At 34.0% G+C, this 21,718-nt stretch overlaps 3 protein-coding genes and 3 pseudogenes across 4 annotated transcripts; 3 read left to right on the top strand and 3 right to left on the bottom strand.

Annotated features, from left to right (window-relative positions):
- Nucleotides 1–74: 74 nt before the first annotated feature.
- LOC109132498 (uncharacterized protein At1g43920, Chloroplastic-like) lies at nt 75–520 on the bottom strand. Its single transcript, XM_019244127.1, has 2 exons — nt 362–520; nt 75–296 (listed from the first exon to the last, which is right to left on the bottom strand). The coding sequence occupies exons 1-2, from the start codon at nt 518–520 to the stop codon at nt 75–77; spliced, it is 381 nt and encodes a 126-aa protein (XP_019099672.1).
- Nucleotides 521–1,055: 535 nt separating this feature from the next.
- On the top strand, nt 1,056–2,169 carry LOC104783858 (putative F-box protein At3g47150 pseudogene; annotated as a pseudogene).
- Nucleotides 2,170–9,902: 7,733 nt separating this feature from the next.
- On the top strand, nt 9,903–11,087 carry LOC109132497 (putative F-box protein At3g47150 pseudogene; annotated as a pseudogene).
- A 2,474-nt stretch (nt 11,088–13,561) lies between these two features.
- LOC104780497 (copper transporter 2 pseudogene) lies at nt 13,562–14,239 on the bottom strand (annotated as a pseudogene).
- A 4,733-nt stretch (nt 14,240–18,972) lies between these two features.
- On the top strand, nt 18,973–19,776 carry LOC147945934 (uncharacterized). Its single transcript, XM_087510300.1, has one exon. It carries the CDS (start codon nt 19,098–19,100, stop codon nt 19,713–19,715), a length of 618 nt encoding a protein of 205 aa, XP_087366426.1. The 5' UTR covers nt 18,973–19,097; the 3' UTR covers nt 19,716–19,776.
- A 7-nt stretch (nt 19,777–19,783) lies between these two features.
- LOC104780496 (uncharacterized) lies at nt 19,784–21,196 on the bottom strand. Of its 2 annotated transcripts, none has more exons than XM_010504999.2 (5): nt 20,969–21,196; nt 20,822–20,873; nt 20,250–20,350; nt 20,058–20,130; nt 19,784–19,957 (listed from the first exon to the last, which is right to left on the bottom strand). In XM_010504999.2, exons 1-5 carry the CDS (start codon nt 21,083–21,085, stop codon nt 19,941–19,943), a joined length of 360 nt encoding a protein of 119 aa, XP_010503301.1. In that variant the 5' UTR covers nt 21,086–21,196; the 3' UTR covers nt 19,784–19,940. The 2 variants fall into 2 exon arrangements, with proteins under 2 accessions (XP_010503301.1, XP_010503302.1); XM_010505000.2 differs by having other exon boundaries at nt 20,289–20,350; nt 20,969–21,180.
- Nucleotides 21,197–21,718: the final 522 nt, after the last annotated feature.

Here is a 21,718-nt window from a genome sequence, read left to right as displayed (position 1 = left end):
AACAAAGTCTTTCATTGCCAAACTACCATTACAAAGTCACATTACCACAAACACAAAACACATTACAAAAGACTCTAGTAACCAAGAACTAATTTCTGGTTTTTGGTTTTAAGAATAAAGATCACAATGGCAATGACACTAAAACAAAGACACACCAAGCAGAATGAGCTCATCAACTTCCATTTCTTATTGTCTCTTTTGATCAACATTCCATCTTCCTCCAGTTCTTCAATCCGAGCCTTCAAGTCTACAACCTCTTCGTATACACCTTCTTCAACCCATTTGAATAAATGGTCCTGAAAAACAAAAACTTGAATCAAAACTCGAAAACACACTAATTCAAAACAATTCTAATACATACATCTCCTCTGTTTGGACAGCGAAAGAAAGGTCTTCCTGGGTTTGCATGCGTGTTCGATGTGTAGAGAACAACATCTAAACCACAATGACACTTCGAGGGAACCCTATGGCATCCGCGGTCTCTGTTTTCACCACCCGATTGTCCAGAATTGCAACTCATATCTGTTGGATAAGAAGGAGAAAAGAGTTTTTGATTGGAGATAAGAACTGAGAAATCGATTGGGGAGAAAGTGAATTAGGGATTAGGGTTTTCGATTGGGGAAAATGAGAAATTAGGGATTGGATTTTTGATTTGGGGGTTTTTTATCGGGTCTGCTCTGGTTCAAACGGTGTCGTTTTGCACCTCCGTTAAGCGGATTAACGATCTCTTAATGCCAGCTAATTGCTCCGTTTCAGGATTTAACGACATGATCTTTTCGTCGTGGTCAACAAAAATATGGTGATTAAAATGATAAGTCAACGGAAGTTCATGTTTTTAATGACCTTATCTAAAGTTTGTGATTAAAATGACCACACTTTGAAAGTTCGTGATTTTATTGACATTTTTCCCAATAGAAAATTACCAACTTTAATTAGGTTAAGGTTAGGGTTTGCTAGGCCAATGAAGGTTTTAATATTTTAAGCTTCTACATCTTGTAAAAGACTATAAACTTTTTCATATATTATCTGACGGCACAACGACGCTGATCTATCCGATGACACCGATTTACATTCCTCTGGAACTTCAGATTAATACACTCTTAAGATTACCTGTGAAGTCTTTACTGAGATTTCGATGCGTCTCCAAGCTTTGGTCCTCTATCATCACCAGCCAAGATTTCCAAAAACGGCATTTATATCTTTGCTTCTTCCTCAGCTCATCGTCTTCTTATTGCTTTCGAGGACTTCAAAAGAGAAAATTTTCTGTTAGTCTCGTCGCCTAGCCCAAACGCATCTTTGTCTTCCTCTTCTTCATACTGTGTGCCCTACAAAGATCTGAACATAAGCAAATTTGATGGGAGCAGAGTGTTGTATAGTGCGGTTCGGGGATTGATATGTTTTAGCAGTAGTTCAAGGGTGGGGATTCGTAACCCCAGTACGGGAGAGGTGCATAGTTTTCCCCTGATAAAATTTAAAGATACGCGCTGCATGGACTATTATTTTGGGTACGATCCTGTTGGAGATCAATACAAAGTGCTTGCTGTTTATTGTTTGTTTGAGAGATCGGAGCACAAGGTTGTGGTATTGGGAGGAGAAGGAGGATGGAGAGATGCTCCATGTGCCACCTGTCGTCATATTGTTCGGACCATGGGGATGTATATGAACAGAACCATGTACTACGGGCCTGTAGGACGGACATCGATTCCAAGATTAATTCTATAATTGTGAGTTTTGGAAACGTTCAAGATCATCAAAGTACCCGTGGCTTATGAGAAGTTGTGGACTTGTCGCTCTGCCACCGATAAAATTCTGATCAACTACAGAGGTAAAATTGGTGTGGTTGAGAAACCTCGTAAGGGTAGTTTTCGAATGTGGGTTGTGGAAGATGCTGAGAAAGAGGATTGGTCTATGAACACTTTTCATTTACCCCAGTCTGCTGCTGGTATTGACTTCAACGTCAAGGGTACCTTTTACAACAGCGAGATTTGTCTAGTTCCAAAAGAATTGTCTGATCCGTTTCGTCTTTTCTTTTACAATTTGGAGACGAGTAGCATGAGAAGTGTCACAATTGAAGGACTGCCTATTTCCGAGTTCAAGACAAAGCCACTCCGTAATATTGTTGTGACTGTTTGGGATCATTATGAGAGCTTCAAGTCTTTAGAAACCTGAAGTTAGTTTCCGTGGGCTTTGAAAATAAATTTTACTTTTGGTAAGCACCACATGATTCCAAGGTTACATGTTTCAGTACTCATGGTCGAGCATATCCTTACGTTACAATGGTTTCTTCTTCTCTTCTTTACAATGTTGAAGACGCTAAGTGAATTATGAATCTGTGATCTTGTGGAATATGATTAGTGATTCTTTTAATTACTACAAATATGGTATTTTTTTCACACTGCAATATGATTCTGTTAAAAGTGTAATGAGTGCCCCTTTCCGAATCTTGTGTTTATGCCTCCAGTTTGGTTTGTTCGAGAATATGATCAACTATGCTCTTATAATTGGCAAAAATGATAGAGGCTACGTGTTAAGCAAGGTGGCGCAAAGCCGGTTACTGTAGAGAAGTTCGAGCATAGCTTGGATGTGCTCTAGTGCTAAGTAAGAAGGAAGTCCCTCCAAGAAGTGAACACAAGTGGAGTATAAAGGGGTTCTACTCGAATAAGCAGAGAAATACTGACCAATAATTGCAATCTAGTTTCAAAAGATGCAACAAAATTGAAAAAGAAAGGTCGACAAAGACAAAAAAAAAATCTATAACATAGAAAGAGAAATAAGCAAAATCATGAATCTTTGAAAACAACTCAACAAGCATCAATGTTGCGATACTGTTAATTACTAATTTTAGAACATTAACTTTGTATAATAAAATTAGGGAGATTCTCAAAAATAACACCAAAATAAGTTTTTTTTTCCAACTTAGCACGACATCTCTAAAATTCTAAAAATAGCACCAATTAATTATTCAAAATTAAGTCATAAATTCAAAATACTAAACTCCATCCTTCAAAACTATATCTAAATGTGAAATTGAAAACCCAAACCTAAAAAAAAAATTAAAATTAAAATTAATTTTAAATATTTTAATATGTTAAATAGTGCTATTTTTAGAAATTTTTGGAATGTGTGCTATAATTGTACATAAAACTTGTTTTAATGATATTTTAGGGTATTTCTCATAATATTATATATTTAAATCACTTTTCTTTTTATATTTTATTTGGATCTGTAAATTCATTGTAGTAAAAAATAGTGATTTAAATTGCTTTCTTATTAAAAATTATATTTTTTATAGAGAAAATACTCTTAAATAGCATACATCTAAGTGTTTCTTTAAAGGTTAGCACACACTCTAAAATATTCCAAAAGTAGCATTTTATCATTTTTGTTATCTCCTCTCCGAGGGAAGAAAGAAATGTATCCACCTCGTCTCATAAACACACACAGATTCAACTCCACCACTAAGCTGAATCAAGGAAAAAGATAATGAAGATCATTCCCATGGCGGCATTCCCATCGTTCACTCATAAAATCTCTCTCGCACTCTCCGTAATCATCCCTCCACCTCTACATATATCGTTGTCTACACGACAGAGATAGAATTGAGAATCACTCATTGTTCAATTGGTTTGTTAATTCTAGAAATAGGGTTTTGATGAGCTGATGTATCGTCTTTCAATTGTAGTTATTTTTAATCAACATCTCATAAATTTCCCAATTAAAAAGTTTTGAGAGGTCTTATATGGAGAAATGTCTTTGAATTTATTTATCTGTGAATTGTATTGTGTGCATATGTGTTTGGGTTTATTCGAAATCAAGGATCTGTCTCTAAGTTCCTTTCTAGATTTTTAGGGAAGAATGGAAATTTATTAGGAATAAGCTTGAAAGTTTGTGTTTTTTCAACATTGATCTACCAAAGATCAATTGGGTTCTGTTGTGTATCTTATGTTGATTTGAATTTGATCTTTTGAGAGTAGAAGCTATATGTCATGGAAGATAGAATTGAAGGTCAGACTCAACAGTTCTATGGGTTTAGAGTTGTGGATATGAGATAAGAAGGTAAAAAGAGTGTGGAGTGGGATTTGAATGATTGAAAATGGGATTGTGATCTCTGTATCGCTATGCAATTAAAATAATGGTAGTAGTGAAACGTTGGACTTCAGTTTTTTTCCTATAGGGAACTCCTTGAACAGCTCCTTGTCATGCTCTGATGAAGGGAATGATATTGAGTTAATGGCCAGAAATACATGAGACATTGAGAAGAAGAGGAGAGTTGTTGAGGCAACAATGGTGGTGGTGATACTCATGTTTAATAATCATTTTGGCTTGTAGTTCGTCAATTATAGAGTGGGATAGTAATGCTGATGAGGCGGAGTACAATGGTGGAGGATCTTATGGTTCTATTCATCACGTTTTTGAGATTTCTGGATATTTAGGAAAGCTTCCTAAAGTTCAAGAAAGTCTTCCTAAATATTATAAAACCCTTCCTAAACATTATGAAATCCTTCCTAAATTTTGAAAAATGAGTTTTTTTTTCTATGTTTTTCCTTAATGTATGAGCTTGGTTCTCTTGTTATAAATAATGATAGGAATAAGAAGCTTCATATAATCTTTCAACCATTGTGTTATAAAGACTATCCTGAACTTCAAGGAGACGTTCATGAATATTAATTCTTCCTAAATTTGAATAAATGTGTTCCTAAATCTTTTTTTTTTGTGGGTTTTGCTTCAATGTATCAAATATTAGAAGATTAGTCCATTAGGAAGGGGTGATGATTTCATTTTTATGCATATTCGGATGTTAGTATATCTAAACTTTTTTTATGAAAGTCATCATGAAATTCAAAGAATATTTCCTTAGTTTCATACAATCCTTCCCAAATTTCATTTAGTCCTTCCTTATTTTCATATAACCCTTCTTGAAGTTCAATCACATGACATTGTTATGATGCAGAAACATAATACAAGTACCAAAATAATCTAAAAAAAGATACAACATGGTATTAGTAATAAGACAACCGAGTTTTTTTAAATAAAATGTTGTATTTGGGCAAGGTTCAAGTAAACATGCTTCAGATTTATTATTAGTTAGCATCTAAATCTAACTACATAAAGATAAATGCTTAACTAATGATGCATGCTAGGCCTAACTCAACAGAATTAACCACAGTCTTATAAACACCCAATGCAGCCTCAATTTCCTTGTTACTCGAATAACCATTAAACAAAAGGTGAAAGCATCTGGTACAAACCTCTGATCTTTCATTTCCTTCAAAACATTCTATGAATCTTTCACCATCTCAGCTTTAAAACAGTCTCTTACGCTAAGTGTTGAGCGTAATAAGACTCGTTCAGTGTCATTCGCTTTCATACTTTCTCTCACCATAAAACTCTTTTTTAGATTCCCAAGTTTACAATCCATCAATCAACGTGTTATATGTTATCAGAGAGGGCAAAGTATTCTTACAAGCATTTCGTCGGACAACTGCTGTGTGTCCTTCATCCTATTCGCTTTCCACAACCCATCGATAGGAAACATTGTAAGCAAACACATTGGGAGAGATTCGATCATGCTTCATCTGATTAAACAACTCTAAACCCTTACCTACATTATATCGCTCAATTTCACGACTGCTTGAATTGCTTACTCATACATGAACTTGCTTGGACAAATCAACAAAGGGAGAACGCCACAAACTGTTTCAATTTGATTATGCTGGAGGAGAAGTCGGAGATTTTGTAGCTTACCATGACTTTATATGAACTTCTCCTCTTGAAGTTAACTAGAATCTAGTACTCGTTAGATTCAATAAACATCGAAAAGGTGGAAGAGAAGCTTACGAGAAAATTAAACATGGTGTAGACTCACTAGTTTCAATCGGACAAAGGAATCAGACCTATGAATTGAATCCAGATCCCATAATCGAGAATCGAGATTCACATCCATAATAAAAATCAAGCTTGCCTTGTGTTTAAAATCTGAGATTGAAGAAGCGTTGCAACGAGAGAGGAGAAGCTTTTCACTGGGAAGGAAGGAAACTTTTTAGTTTTAAGTAGAAGAAAGATGACGATTGCTGCGTTTTTTTTTTTTTTTAAACATCTGCTTTGATTTAATTTGCTTGTAAGAGGTTACAATGTAAGGCTGATACAATGAAGCTTGGAACATATAAATGGAAATGATAAGTAGTATTATGTGGAATAGGTGTTTTCGCCAACAAATCTGCAGGTTGATTTGATTTCCTTGATGTCCACTTGAATAAAACCTCTCTGAATTTTCCTTTCCAGTGTATTATGTCTCGAAGCCAGTTGTACACTCCAAAGTTGAGTTTGGTACCTTCCAGAAGAGCTATTATATCCTGGTTATCTCCTTCAAAAATGATTCGTCGATATCCTCTTGACCAGGCGTAGCAGTGCTTGTAGTTCACTTTCAAGTGTCGATGTCATTGTTGATCCATGTGATTGTCCTGCTCCCATATATATACCTTCATGATCTCGATATATTCATCCAGCTTTTGTTTGGTGATTATGTGATGAAAACGAGCCATCATAGTTGCACTTAATCCAGTCAGCAGGGGGTTTGCTCCATCTCTCTATAGAAAAATCTTGAGTACTTGTATATCTAGGGTTGTAGTTCATCTGTAAACTCTGAATGTATTCTTGCCCTGTTTCCCATTCTGAAACATCATTCCTCGCCATCTTCAGGGACAAATACCATGTCAAGTCTTTTTTGTTGGAACACTAGATGGTTTCTACTCTTTCATAGTCGCCATAGGATCCAAATGGCAACTTGAGTAAAACGATGGTGCTCTTTGTTTAGTAGAGTAGATAATATAAGATCTATCTTCTCCTCCACCGTAACTCGATCATCAAAAAGACATTGATGTGAAAATCCTAAAGCTCGCCAAACCTGTTGTGCGTAGAAACAATCGAAAAAGAGATGTTGTACTGTTTTTTCTTCCTGACAACAACGTCTACATTGTGAATGTCAGCTGATATGTCTCCTCTTTAGTGTATCTCCTACAGACAAAGCACCTGATAGAAGTCTCCATAAAAAGTGTTTTATCTTCGGAGCAGTATTAATTTTCCAAATCTTAGCTTTGATCAATGGATTTCCTGGTGGTGGGTGTACGTTTGTATCTCTATTTAGTTGAGTCGCCAACCAGTACCCTGATTTAACTGTGTAGAGTCCATCAAGATTATAGTGCCATCCTAAGATGTCATGAGTCGCTGTGGGACATAGCTTGATATTTAGTATGAGATCAACATCTGACTCCACCACTAAGCCTCGAATTTTAGCTTCATTCCATCCTCTTCCATTCTCTAGAATCCAGTCTTTTATTTGGCTTGGTCGAGGATTTGCAGTCTTTGGTTGTGGTGCACGAGGAGGGTGACATGGTAACCATGGGTCTAGCCACGCATTAATATCCGAACCATTACCTATCATAAATCGTAATCCTTGTTTCAAGAGATCCCAACCTTGTAGCAGAGATTTCCAAACAAAGGATGATTTCCGTTTTGGAGTCGCATTGAGGATATTAATATTTGAGAAATATCTACTCTTTAGGATCTTCGCCATTAAACATTGTGGGTGCTGCATTATCCTCCAGACTTGCTTTCCTAGCAATGCCAAGTTGAACTGTTCAACATCTCTGAATCCCATACCGCCATCTTTCTTAGTTAGTCCCATCCTCTTCCAATTAAACCAGTGCATTCCTTTACGGTTTTCTTCATTACTCCACCAGTACTTAGCCATAATGCTGTTTATTTCTTCGCATGTTTCCTTTGGGAACTTGAAAATGTTCATTGAGTAAAATGGATATGCAAGAGCAATCGACTTGAGTAGTACCTATTTGCCGCCTAATGATAGGTATCTCTTACTCCATCCTTGTGTTTTACCTCTGACCCGATCAGTAATGTATTTGAACATCTCAACCTTTTTTTGTTTAACTTCTTCTGGTAGACCAAGATATTTGCCTCCACCTCCTTCATTGTGGATGCCTAGTATGTGTCGCATGCGGGTTTTGATCTGTGCTCTAACTCGGCTTCCAAAAGTAATTGATGATTTTTTGAGATTAACTGCTTGACCTGATATCTTCTCATATGTGTTCAGCACTTCAGTTATAGCTTTACACGATTTGTCGTTTGCTAATGTGAAAAACAAAGAGTCATCAGTGAAAAGTAGGTGAGTGATTGTTGGACCATGATCACTCACTTTCATGCCTTGAAGTCTTCTGTTGGAAGCAGCTTGCATCATCATATGTGATAGCACCTCAGCACATAGTATGAACTGATAAGGTGATAATGGATCACCTTGTCTTATGCCTCTGCTTGGAGTTATTGATCCCTTTGGTGTCTCATTTATCAAGATTGAATATCCAACTGTTGTCACACATTGCATTACCCACTGAATCCATTTGTAATCAAAACCCATATGCTGCATAACCTGCTTCAAAAAGCTCCATTCTAATCTATCATAAGCTTTAGTGATGTCTGTTTTGATGGCCATATAGGATTTGGACTGTCGCTTTCTGACCTTTAGAGCATGAAACATTTCGTGTGCTATGATGTTGTTATCTGTAATCATTCGACCTGGGATGAAGGCTGCTTGATTCTCTGATATAATGCCTGACAGATGCATCTTTAGTCTGTTGACCAAGATCTTTGAAATTATTTTATAGCTGACATTACAGAGAGCTATTGGTCGGAACTCCATCATTGATGTAGGTGATTCAGTCTTTGTTATAAGGCATAGGTTCGTGTGGTTTTGGGAAAGATCCAACAGCCCTGACTTGAAAAAATTCTCTACTGCCAATATTACCGTTGGACTAACTTCATTCCAAAACTGCTGATAAAAAGCTGCTGAAAAACTTCATTCCAAAACTGCTGATAAAAAGCTGCTGAAAAGCCATCTGGTCCCAGAGCTCTGTGATGATCCATGTTAAAAACTGCTTGTCTAATTTCCTCCTGGCTCACATCTCGTGTTAGATCAGCATTTATAGCCTCTGTTACTTTTGGTTGAAAGTCTCTTAATATTTGTTCTTGTAAGGACACCTGAGGAGCAGATGACTTGTACAGGTCTTGGAAGTACTCAATTGCGGCTGACGAGATAACATTATCACCATTGTGTAGAGTTCCATCATTGTCTACAATGGAAATGATCTTGTTCCGTGCTTTCCTGGTTTTTGTCACAGTGTGAAAAAATTTTGTGTTTTTGTCACCCTCATGCATCCATCGATTTCTGCTTCTTTGTTGCCAAAAAATCTCCTTATCTATGTAAGCTTGATTAAGATCCCGCTTGAGTTGGTTTCGTTCCATTAGTGTGGAAGCTCCTGATGTAATGGCCTTATCTAATTGATGTCTGATGACTTGAATTCTTTCCTCTGCATTAGTTTTGTATCCTCTCTTCCATTGAGATATCTTGCGTCTGCAGTTACCAACTCTGTCCGTAAGAGAAATATCATCACCCTGTCTCCTTACGATGTTATTCCAGTCTTGAACTAATGAATTTCTGAAACCCGGTTTATGCTGCGTTTTATTTATTTTTTTAATATATTTCTCTGTTTTATTATTTTTAATAATAATTCTCCAAAATATTAAATTGTGTTAAATTTGAACATATGTGTACTAGTTTTGGAAAAAAAAATATATTGGTGCTATCTTTGGAAATTGCTCTTTCTATATACTTTATTAAGTAGTTTTGTAATCCGTCTATTTTGAGAATTTTAGTTTAATGTATATATTTTTAATACAATTTTCAACACGTACAAATCTTACATATACACGCAAATTCCAATTTGGTTTAGGGTTTGTTAAAATTTTGTTTTTTCTTGTATTATTCTGTAGGGTTTTTATATCTACAAAGCCATCGAACTTGAATCTAATCTTTAGACTTCTTAAAGAAGACAATGAAGTTGTGTTTTCGGAAACACAGAAGGAGGTTTAAGCAAGTCTCCAGTCCGAATCCGACACCGCACTACATTCCTCTCGATCTCCAGGTTGAAACACTCTTAAGGTTGCCTGTCAAGTCTTTATTGAGATTTCAATGCGTCTCCAAGCTTTGGTCCTCTATCATCACCAGCCAAGATTTCAGAAACCGGCAATTAAACTTTGCTGCTTCCTCAGCTCCTCGTCTCCTCATCACTTTCGCCAAGGTTTACGGAAAAGAGCTCCTGTTATTCTCGTTACCTTACCCAACCGCATCTTCCTCTTCATCTTCTTCATGTTGTGTACCATACAAAGATTTGAGCATACTCAAACTCCATGGGAGAAAGGTGTACAATGCGGCTCGTGGCTTGATATGCGTTGGAACTACACAGAGGGTGGCGATATGTAACCCGGCCACTTGGAAGGTCCATGTTTTTCCCCGAATCATATTCGAAAATATTCCTCGTGATGGTGAACCGCCTTCCATCTATTTTTTAGGGTACGATCCTGTTGGAGATCAATACAAAGTGCTCGCGGTTGATAGATCGCGTTTGAGATTAAAGCACCAGGTTGTGGTATTGGGAGGAGAAACAGTTAATTGGAGAGCGGCTCCATGTGTTGCATGTCCTCATGTTGCTAAAACATGGGCATTGTATATGAACGGAACACTCTACTACGGGGCTATCAGGACGGACCTAAATGATATTACTGTAATTGTTAGTTTCGATGTTAGGAATGAAACGTTCAAGAGCATCTACATACCTGTGGTTTATGAGCTTACGTGGCATACATATAAAACTCTGATCAACTACAATGGAAAAGTTAGTGTTGTCGAGCATCCTCGTGAGGGTAGGTTTCGAATGTGGATTTTGGAAGATGTTGAGAAAGATGAATGGTCCATGAACACTTTTCATATGCCCGAATCTGTTGCTGGCCTTGACTTCGACATTGTTGGTACTTTTCATACCGGTGATATTTGTCTAATTCCAAAACAATTCTCTGAGCCGTTTTGTCTAGTCTTCTACAATTTGAAGACGAATAGCACGAGAAATTTTATGATTGAAGGACTGAATCAAGAATTGTATGGTCCCGAGCTTAAGAAGGCCACTGAATATAATGTGAGTGTTTCGGTTCATTTTGAGAGCTTCATGTTATTAAAAGCCTGATTCAATTTACGACTTTTCTTTAAACAATATATGCTTATTTATTTGCTTTTTTAATTATTATTATTAAACTATGTTTTTGGGAAGCCCCATGATTCAAAGATTCCATGGTCGACTAGATCTTTTCGGTTCTCCTGAAAATAACAGAATTAATATTGAAGTTCCAAAAGTGTCGTATATATCAAGTCATCAGATTCATAGCAAGATGGTTTCTTCTTCTGATACGGATACGGATACGGATTATGCAGTATCCAAAATCTTGCAAAGGAAAAGTTAGTGTTGTTCGGGCGAACAGATACAGATACCAACAATGTCGGATAGTGAAATAGCAAATAAAACGGATACGGATACGAATACAAATAGTACTAAATTTTAAAACGAATAACGGATATCCACTTTTTCCCGAATATCCTTTATTATATACGGATACAGATACAGATAATGCTAAATTTTAAAACGGATATTTGTTTTTTCACAGATATTCGATATTTAGATACAATATACAATATTTTATACAAAATACGCTGTATTTTAGTTTAAAATACATAATTTTTTTATTTTATTTTTTACGGATATCCGCGGATATTCGCGAATAGTCGAAATTTTAACAGATATCCAAAATCTCCGGATACGAATACAGATAATATATTACGGATAAAACGAATACGGATATCCGCTCCCTTAACAGGGCTAACAACTAGTGTAGTAGTGTTGAAGAAATAGATATGTGAACGAAGGTGCAAATTAATTATGTTCTTCTTAATGACCGCAAATTAAATAGACAATTTCTTGCTACTTAATTAATTCAATATAATGGTTCTCTTAAGTTATAACACATGCCTTTTTTTTTTTTTGGTCGACAACACATGCCTTTTTGTGAAGCAATTATATGAATAATCCATGCATTATCTTAAGTTTTAATTCTTCTTCTATTTGTCTCCTTGTTGAAAGGTCAGCTAATTAAACCGGATTAAATTAATCAGAACAAAACTAAACCAACTCTACCGGTAACAGAACCGGTTGATCAAATGTTAGTCTCGAATCTTTAAGATAGAAATATAGAATATTTGGAGAATAGTTTTTACTTTTTAACCATTGTTGCTTCTAAAAGAAATCTTTTAGTCCCTCGGAAAAAAGGCGTGAACCTTGCCCGTTCTCGTGGTACGTATACTGGCTACTAATATTACTTGTTTATTGTTTGACCGTTGCTAAATTATTGGCATTGCTAAGCTGAAGATATTGTCTATTTATTAATTGTTTTGTCAACGAAGGTGCCTAGTTTTTTTTTTTCAATCTTGTTATTTTTCGTAATTTCTTAATAGCGAGAAGGCCTAATTAAAAAACTTTTTGCGATATCAGTTCTATAAAAGAGTTCTACATGTAATTGGATAGTGCATGGACTATTCTTATAATTGCATCACTTGTTCTTTTGTTTTGGACGGCTCTTTATTCTTCATGCTATACTTTTCCTTTTGAATTTCATAAAATTAGATTACAAAACAAAGAAAAAAAAGGTTGAAACTTCATGAAATCAGATTACAAAACAAAGAAACATATGTAAGGTTTTAGATCTACACCGATTGAAATCAATCCGACCGACCGACTCTAGGAATCAAATAGATGACTTGACAAAAGCTACATATGATCAATTTATTATGTCACATATAATAGAGTACACAGTATATTTTTGAAAAATGTATTTTTTTTTTTATCAATGAAAGTTCACATTCTCACTGGCAGAGACGCAGAGTTTATAACTTAAAAGTTAAAACCAATGGGGGTGGTTGTACATGGGAGTACGTACTTTCAATGGACAGCATTTGTTATCATAAATTTGTGGTTCAAAATTTCTTATCTATATATGCAATTTTTTTTGGTCAACTATTAACCACATTAATACATGAAATTAAAAGTGACATCTTCAAAATTTGAATGGGAATTCTATGTCGTTTCTTAAAATTCCAAAAACTTTAGTCAAATTATTCATGAACCTGTGGAATTAATTATGTGATTCTATTTGCAACCTAAGAACATGGATTGAAAATATTTAGCGTCCACTAATATTAGATCGACTTAACCAAAATGAAATATGTTGGATATGGGCTATGCCAATATGCCACTCGGCCCAACGAAATTCATTAATTACAATCTCGGCCCGACAAGATTGGGAGTAAGCCACTAATTCCCGCGATAGGCAATCTGAGGAATTCACGACGAAAACCCTAGACATCCCTAGGTCAACAGTCCCCTATAAAAGGAGAAAACATTTATTGGGATCACGATCCTGACCCGCGGACAATACCTACAGAGCAATACTTTGCATCGAAAACTGTTATTGTCTTTCGTATAATTCATTCCTATTTTCAGTTCGTCACTTTAAGCTTGCTAGTTCGCTTGTGAACTAACAAGCTCTATCCCGACTTGTTTTAAGTGACGATCTCACGTTTTTCCCGATTAATAAAAGAACTTGCTTGCTCTTTCCCACAAAATCTTTATTTGTTTAAGCTGTGCAATCCCCGGTACAAACAAAATATATATTTTTTTCTTTGTTTTTTTAAGCCAACCATGCACACACAAAAGGAAAAGTTCTTTATAAGAAAGAAAAAAAAATTATTAGCAAACGCAGCCTGACGACGGCGGGAGAAGCTCGGCGGTTTTCCGGTCAGCGGAGGGTTTCTTGAAAGCAGTGCTTCCAAAGAAAAAGAAACCCACGGCGTATCCGGCGATAGCAACGATGAAAACGCCTGCGTTAAAGGACATAACCGCGAGCATCACCAAATATGACAGGCCAGTCTTGAGTGTATACACGGCTGTCTGAGAGAGCCCAGTGGCGCGGCTGGTGGAGCTATCCGCACGGAGGAAAGGAGAATGGGCGAGCCACTCGGCAATCACGGCGAGAAAGAAGACAACGACGAGACAAAGAGCGTACATGCCGGAGCTAGTCCCGGGCCAGCCGGAGAAGAGAACCTCCGTGTTCTTGCCCCAGAAGAATGTCATGTGCATCATCATCATGTGTGGTTTGGTATGATTCGACATCGATTATGATGATGGTGGTGGCATATGCATGTTATCGTGATCCATGTTTACTAAAATGGTATATAGGTTTATGATGGATTCTGTTCATAGACAAAAGTTTTAAGAGAGAATAGGTTTGTAAATTATTTATTGTGTTTTCTTAAATGTATATGTGTAATGTGTTGTACTGTAGTACAAGTACATCATGGTTTGACTTGTTAATTTTTTTTTGTGTAGTACAAACATTCGTTATATTAGAATATCCCATAAATAGATTTTCTGGAAAATTAGAAATAAAAGATATTTTTTAAAGATTTTGTATATCTATACTTTATTTAGATAAGTTTGGTGAAATAGATTTTTTGAAAAATTTAAAACCAATTATACCCTTAATTAAAAAATTACTTAATTGAAGAAAATAATTTTTTCTCTACACCCAAAACCTCTAGCTAAAACAGAGGTTTCACTTACAAGTCCAAATCGTAACTGGACAAAAAAAATTCAAAAAAAGAAGCCTCTCTCTTTCTCATAATGTTATTTAGTTTCTTTTGAATGTTTTCAACTGTTTAAAAGAATAATCCAAGAATATCATGGAATATGATAAAATTTGTCTTATTCTAGAGACTACACTGAACAAAACCAAATTATCAAGAAATTATAGGGAACAGATTTGAAACTTTGTTGTATGTTCATTATTAAAGGATGATGACTCATGGCAATTGTGTCTACAGCTTTACGTGTTGCGATTGACATTGGTTTTGGACTTTTCGGTTAAATAATTGAGGTGTTTGATTCTGTTGAAGATGAGAAAATTCAGAAGGATGAAAAATTGGTAATAAACATCAATGTTTCAAGCTCAAATCAAAGAAGCAAAAAAACAAGTTTGATGAAAATTTGTTCTTAAATATTTATACAAGTGTTGATGATTATTAGAAAACACAGTTTCGTTGTTGTCCATTTAGCTTAAGTCAACAATCGATCATATTAGGTTAAGTCATGTCGAATATCAATTTGTCTTTCTTCTAAATAATTAAGAATACACATTCTAAAACATATTAGAACATATCTAAACAATAAATACAGAATTGTAATCATAAATTAAGATTATTCAAAACATATTCATTTTCCTTATTTAATTTATTTTCTTTCTATTTCTATGGTATTCTAAGTTTTACAGATTATAAATTCTAAAATGTCTATGATATATCTTCTACTTCTTTTAGTATATAGGGTAAAACGTAGAAAATATATTCTGAATTGATGTAGAATGAAGAAAGATGTGGAATACATATTCTTAATTTTGTATAACATACAAAATTCAGGTTCTGAAAACTTTAGAACAAATTTTTCGTCTAAACTTCGTAGAACATGTACAAAATGTAGAATGAATAATCTAAATATTTCAGAACTTGAAAAAATCGTAGAAAGTCTTTTATGAACAATTTAGACTAGAAATCATCAATTTACAAACTGATTTTTGACACCCAAAACATTTTTTTTTCAAATTTTTTTTACACAGTTGTATACTAACATGGATTTTATGTTTGTTTTTTGGTTTAAACTCCTAAAAACTTCACTATATCTATTAGTAGGGGTATTTTCGTCACAATTGACAATCTTCAAAAAAAAGTGTATATGGACAAATGTTTAGAAAAACCTCATTTATTTCTAATTTTCCCTAGATTTTCAAATGAAAGAAACAAAAAAAATTCCCCTAAATATATATGTTTACCTTATTTTCATGATAAAATGCATCATACCTCTTCTTATTTGACAAAGTATTAAGAATTTGATGATAAAATTATAACTTTCAATAGTAACTTAGTTTTCAAAATAAATAGGTCTATGACATTACTTTTTTTTTTCTTTTGTGGTAATTGGTTGAGGAAATTGTTGAAATAATTGTTGACTCATTAAATTCTTGGTTTAGAACTTCTCAAAGTAGTCCAACTGAATAACTTGTATATCAAATAAATATTTTAATAAAAGAATAACTGAATATATCGTTAGGTAATAGGATTAAATTTTGTAAAATAATATTTAAAAGTCTGTAAAATCCAGTTTTAATAGATTACAATAATCACATTTTTTCAATAGTTTTATCACATTAATTAGTTTTTTTAACAGAATAGAATCAAACAAACTAAATCGAAATAAACAAAAACCAAATCAAACTAACTTCGGTTGAGTTTTATGAAAACCAAACAGAATCGAACACAAACCAAAACTGAACTAAACCTGGAATCCCCACCATTTTTTTATGATGGAAAAAAGATGGCTAGCTACATCAAGTATAGGTGAATACATAGTCACACATACCAAGTATACTATTGTATACTCAACTACATGAAATATATATATTACATGGTCACATATATGAACTATATGACGTCATGTGTTCAACATCATAGATATGCAATCTGGTACACTGATTGATTAATTCCAGTGAAGACCGGTGTTGACCAAAAAAAAATTCTAAAATTAAAAATAAAAACTAAAAAATCACTATATTTAATCATTTATAGTTTTTATTAATTAAAAAATATTATATTTAATATCTAAATATTTTTTATATTTTTTTAATGTATTCATTCTAGGAAGATTTTCAAAAATACCTCTTTTCCTATGTCATTTTTCAAAAATAACCTTTTATGTTATCCATTTTCAAAAAACATCCTTTTCTATATATAAAATAACTAAATTCTAAACTTTAAACTCCAAATACTAAATCCTAACTCCTCAAAACTATATCATAAATGTAAAATAGAGAATCCAAACCTTAAAAAAAATTCTAAAAATTAAATTAACATTCTTATACTTAGTTAATTTTCAGTTTTAAAGCTAAACTAATAGTTAAATAAAAATCACTGATAATTATTTTCAAGATATAATATAAAGGCATTTGCAAAAATACTCTTATTTTATACCCTTTTGCAAACATACCCTTAAATCAAATATATTGTTTTGCTAAAATGAATTTTTTGTATCTTTATCTTTTATCTATTAAAAGTAGATATTGTGAATTTTGTTGTTGTTGTTTATATGTTATTTTGAGTATGTAAATTTTAAAGTAAAGAGTATCTAAAATTTTGTATAACATTTACCATGCAAAATTTAGAGTAAAGAGTCATATACTCAATCTTTTGCATATTATTTTCTAATGAAAGTAGTTGAATTTGATTTTATTGATTTTGTAGTATTTAAATAATCTGATTATCAGAGATATATATATATAAATATATATCTTAAAAATAATTATAAATGAACTTTTCTATCTTGAAAATAATTATAAATGATTTTTATTTAACTATTTACTTTAGCTTGAAAAACAAAAAGTAACTAATTATAAGAATGAATATATTAGAGATATATATAAACATATTTGGATATTAAATAGAATATGTCTTTTAATCATGAAAAACCATAATTGATTTAGTATAAATTTTAAATTAAATTTTTTTTTCAGTTGGTCAACGCCGGAATCAACGTCGGTCTTCGCTGGAGTCAGTCAACCGGTGTACTGGATTATATGTTTATGGTGTTGACCGTATAACGTCATATAGTTCATGCATGTGGTCATGTAATACATATAGTTCGTGTAGTTGGTTATACAATAATATACTTGGCATATGTGACCATGCATTCTCTGATACTTCATGTAGCTAGACATCTTTTTTCCTTTTTATGATTAACAAAATTAATAAATGTAAATCAATAATAACAAAATGAAGTTTACTATAACAAAAAAAAACAAAACAAAATGAAGTTTACAATTTATCATCAATAAACTAGATTTGGACCCGTGCTTAGCACGGGTTGAAATTCTTTTTATTTATATTATAATTTTAGAATGAAATATAATTTATATGATTGTTTGTAAAACTTTTTTTAGATAAAACATTATGCAATAAAATCATATGCTAAATATGATGGCTTGAAAAACACACATATTTTGTAAGTTTTATATTGTTAATTTTGTAATTTTATGTATAAGAAATGTTATGTTTGTTTTTTGTTTTTATTTTAATTTTTGAACATGTTTGGTGAAAGTTTTTTAATATGACATGTACTTAAGTAAGATTTTATTTTCAACTGCAATAAAATCTCGGAAATCACGATTAAGTATGATAAATTGCTAAGATTTTATTCTTTTTATGCCTAACCGTAAATTTTTATGCCTAACCGTAAATATTTTGTAATAATACATGGAATACTAAAGATTTTATTTTGGAAATTGTATAAATCATTGGAATATTCTCTTTAAGAATATTTTTTGGGATATTCTTAAATGTATTCGTATAGCCCATGGATTGATCAATGAATGTATAACATTTTTTAACCTATATTTAATCTATAACCTATTTTGTAACCAACTTATAAAAATTATATAGTTTACAAAAAGAAGTTGTATACTTCCATAGGGAATATAACAAATACATAGAAAACCTGAAAAGTGTATAATTTCAAAACAAATTGATTTCTAGAATTTGAATTAGTAAAAAAGACGCAGAGTATTTGGTTAATGGTTTCCGAGTCCATTCATCCGGAAATGAAATTTGAGAACAAAAATCATTTAAGAACGGTTATTGATCCGAATTATATATCTTTGGCCTAAGACAAGTTATATCCAAATCAGAATAGATCTTCATAAATGATTTAACTTTATAAAATAGTGTTCGACGAGGTATATATATATCGATAGCCTACAAAGGAGAAGAGTAATAAATTTGACTCATACGGCGACGTATCGATACAAAGCCTAAAAAGGTTTTGTACCTTGTAGTTCAATTCACGTTGCCCATCATTACATGTCCGTCGTTTTCCTCAGCGGAGACGACACGCAATACTTAGCTTCGACGCTAACACACATTTTCCCACAGTCTCCCTCAAAGTAACAACTAAAAGCTAACCTTTCTTTAGTCATTAATTTTAATCTCCGTTTCTCTCAAAATTATGTACTAATTATTCATCTTGTATAGCTTAAACATTTCAAAGTTTATGGCAATTTCCACCGGCGCCGTAGAGTTTCTCCGGAGACGGCTCCTCCCAACGACGCTTATCCACGTCACGGCTTTAGACGGGATCGTTAACGTTAATTCCCTCTTCTCGCTTGCTCTTTTCCTCGGCCTCACCACAAGTGGAAACATCACTTTCCCGGTTTCATCCTCCTCCGCGGCCGAGAGCCAACATCTCCGCAGGTGTATCGCCGCAAAAGGCAATGCATTAGCGGAGAGGTTAGTCTCAAGCCATGTTTACTCCTTCAGCTTCTTCCTCTTTTCCAGCCTCATCGCTATGTCTCTCAAGCAAGCAATCAGGACAACAACAAGGAACGGGAACGTTGTGGTGGAGGAGGATGAGACGCGTGTGTTAAAAGCAGGAGAAGGCCGTGTGAACTTGGCTGCTTTGAGGGTTGGGATCGTTGCTTCGTGTGCTGCGTCGGTTTTTGGATGTGGGTTCTTGACAATGGCGTTAGTGGATCTTGTTCAGATCAAACTTGGACCTTTGGAATGTAAGAGAAGCTTTCATGCACTCGCAGCTATTGTTCCTCTTGTTGTCCTGGTTCCTTCCGCACTTGTTATCTATGTGTTTCTTGTTCTCTACGCATTTATTTATTAACCTTATTAAGGGTTTGTACAATCTGTGTGTTTTTTATAGATTTGAGTTTCAGATTCGATCAGTTTCTATAGCCAGTGAGAATCCTCTGTTATTTGAAGTACAAAAAGATATAATCTTTCGTCTAACATTAGATAAAGAGACAAGCATGATGTCATTGAAACAGTTTCTTTAGAACAAACAAAGGATAAAATGATCAAAGTTGTTCTGTTTCAACTTTATGTTCTTCTAGTAATATAGTGAACCTGCGAAATTTGCGATATGGGGTAAAATGTTAGAAGGAAAACAAACAAAGACAAGAATTTTGTAACAAAATCATTTGGTTGGGGTATAAATATATCATACCTTGCCACCAGTCTCCTCTTGAGGCGTCCGACGAGTTGGCATCATTTTTGTCTCTGTCCTGATCCTTGTTAATCTGATTGAGTCAAAGTTTTGCAAAGTTAGAGATTATTTTGTCGCTTCTTTGAAACAATCAAACATCACGGTGGCATGACTCATGTAGGAACGGGTGGGTGATATAAGTATATAACTCACTGGAGGGTAAGTAAAGTTCTGTGTTGATTGAGAGTAAACCTCTTGACCACCGTAGTAAATAGATGAACTCAGGTTGCAGGTTGAAGAGTCTTTACGTTTTTCTGTAAAGAAACCACCAAAACCAAGGAGATAATGTATTCATAAGACTACCCACATTGGAATTGTTATCTTGGCAAAAGAACAGTGAATCTCAATGCAAAAGTGGAATTTTTTGAGCTTTTCTTGGCATGAGAGCTAAGTTTTCAAGCTTGTTTATGATGAATTTGGAGTTTCTTTTGATATCATCCGTAAAAGTAGTATGGTTTTTGCTTAGTTTCAATGATTGACAAGCACTTTGGACCAATCTTGATCGAGTTCTTCATGTTCTTGATTGACTCAGTACCAAACCAAATAAAGCAAGTTGAGCCATTTTTTAAATCAAAATGACTAGTTTTCGAGATGAAACAGAACGTTTTCTAACAAAACTGCAAAAATGACCATATTGATTCAAGAAGGGAGACAAGTTTTTTTTAAGTGTAATGAAACTATTCCCAAGACAAAAACAGTTGGAGATAAAGGCCTTTTCCACTGACCTAGGGACCCATGTTTGGAGCTTAGGATATTTCTTGCTGTTCCCTGAAAACTCTAAAAAAAAGAAAGGAAAAAGGATAAATAAACTTCAAGGATCAGTCAAAAAAAGAAACACAAGGAACTATAAGAAGAGGGGTTTATAATGGAACCTTGGAGGGAGGAGGGAAAATGGAGTTGAAGTTGGCAGAGGAAGTAGATTCCTTGGGGCCAAAGAGTTGAGCGGTGAAGGAAGAAGACGATGATGATCCAGCTTGTCCTTTCTCCATTACTAAGAGAAATGTGTTATTAACTAATCACGTAGAAAGAAATGAAAAGAGAATATGATTAAGAATGTAGAAGAAGATAGTATGATAAGGTGTGTAGCCACAACAAGATCATGGGTGTATATATAGACAAATAGCCAATGCTACAATGATAATGTTGAAAGTCAAAAGAACAAAAAAATTAAATCTTATACCGCTTTTAGACTTAGTCCCCACCACTATGTTGATTTACAAAAATTAGCATTTTCTGTAAGTTTCCAACCTTTGTTGATCACAAAGAGCCAAAAACAATTGTACTTGAGCTTATCTAGTCCACTGGTGTCTTAATTGTGTTTTCAAAAAGAAGATTTTGGCGGAAGATCTTAACATCATTTTCATAGATTTCACCAGTAGTGTCACATTAATAAAGAATGGTCAAATAGCTTTGATCCCAAACTAAAAATGTTCTGTTTGTCTCGTCAAGTGGATGATGCCATAATGTTTATATAGTTCTTACTTTTTCAACAAGGTGAGGATATGTATAATATATTAATGCCACTAAATGATCAGATTATTCAGATATTATTCCAAATACTCAAATGGATTTGGTAATGTTCATGTATGACCCAAAAAAAAAGGAGCTCAATTAGTCAAATT

This window comes from Camelina sativa, chromosome 4 (genome assembly GCF_030686135.1).
Source record: "Camelina sativa cultivar CO46 ecotype springtype chromosome 4, ASM3068613v1".
Classification (NCBI taxonomy): domain Eukaryota; kingdom Viridiplantae; phylum Streptophyta; class Magnoliopsida; order Brassicales; family Brassicaceae; genus Camelina; species Camelina sativa.
Note: the sequence above shows the minus strand (reverse complement) of the source record. Positions and strands in the feature narration are given on the sequence as shown.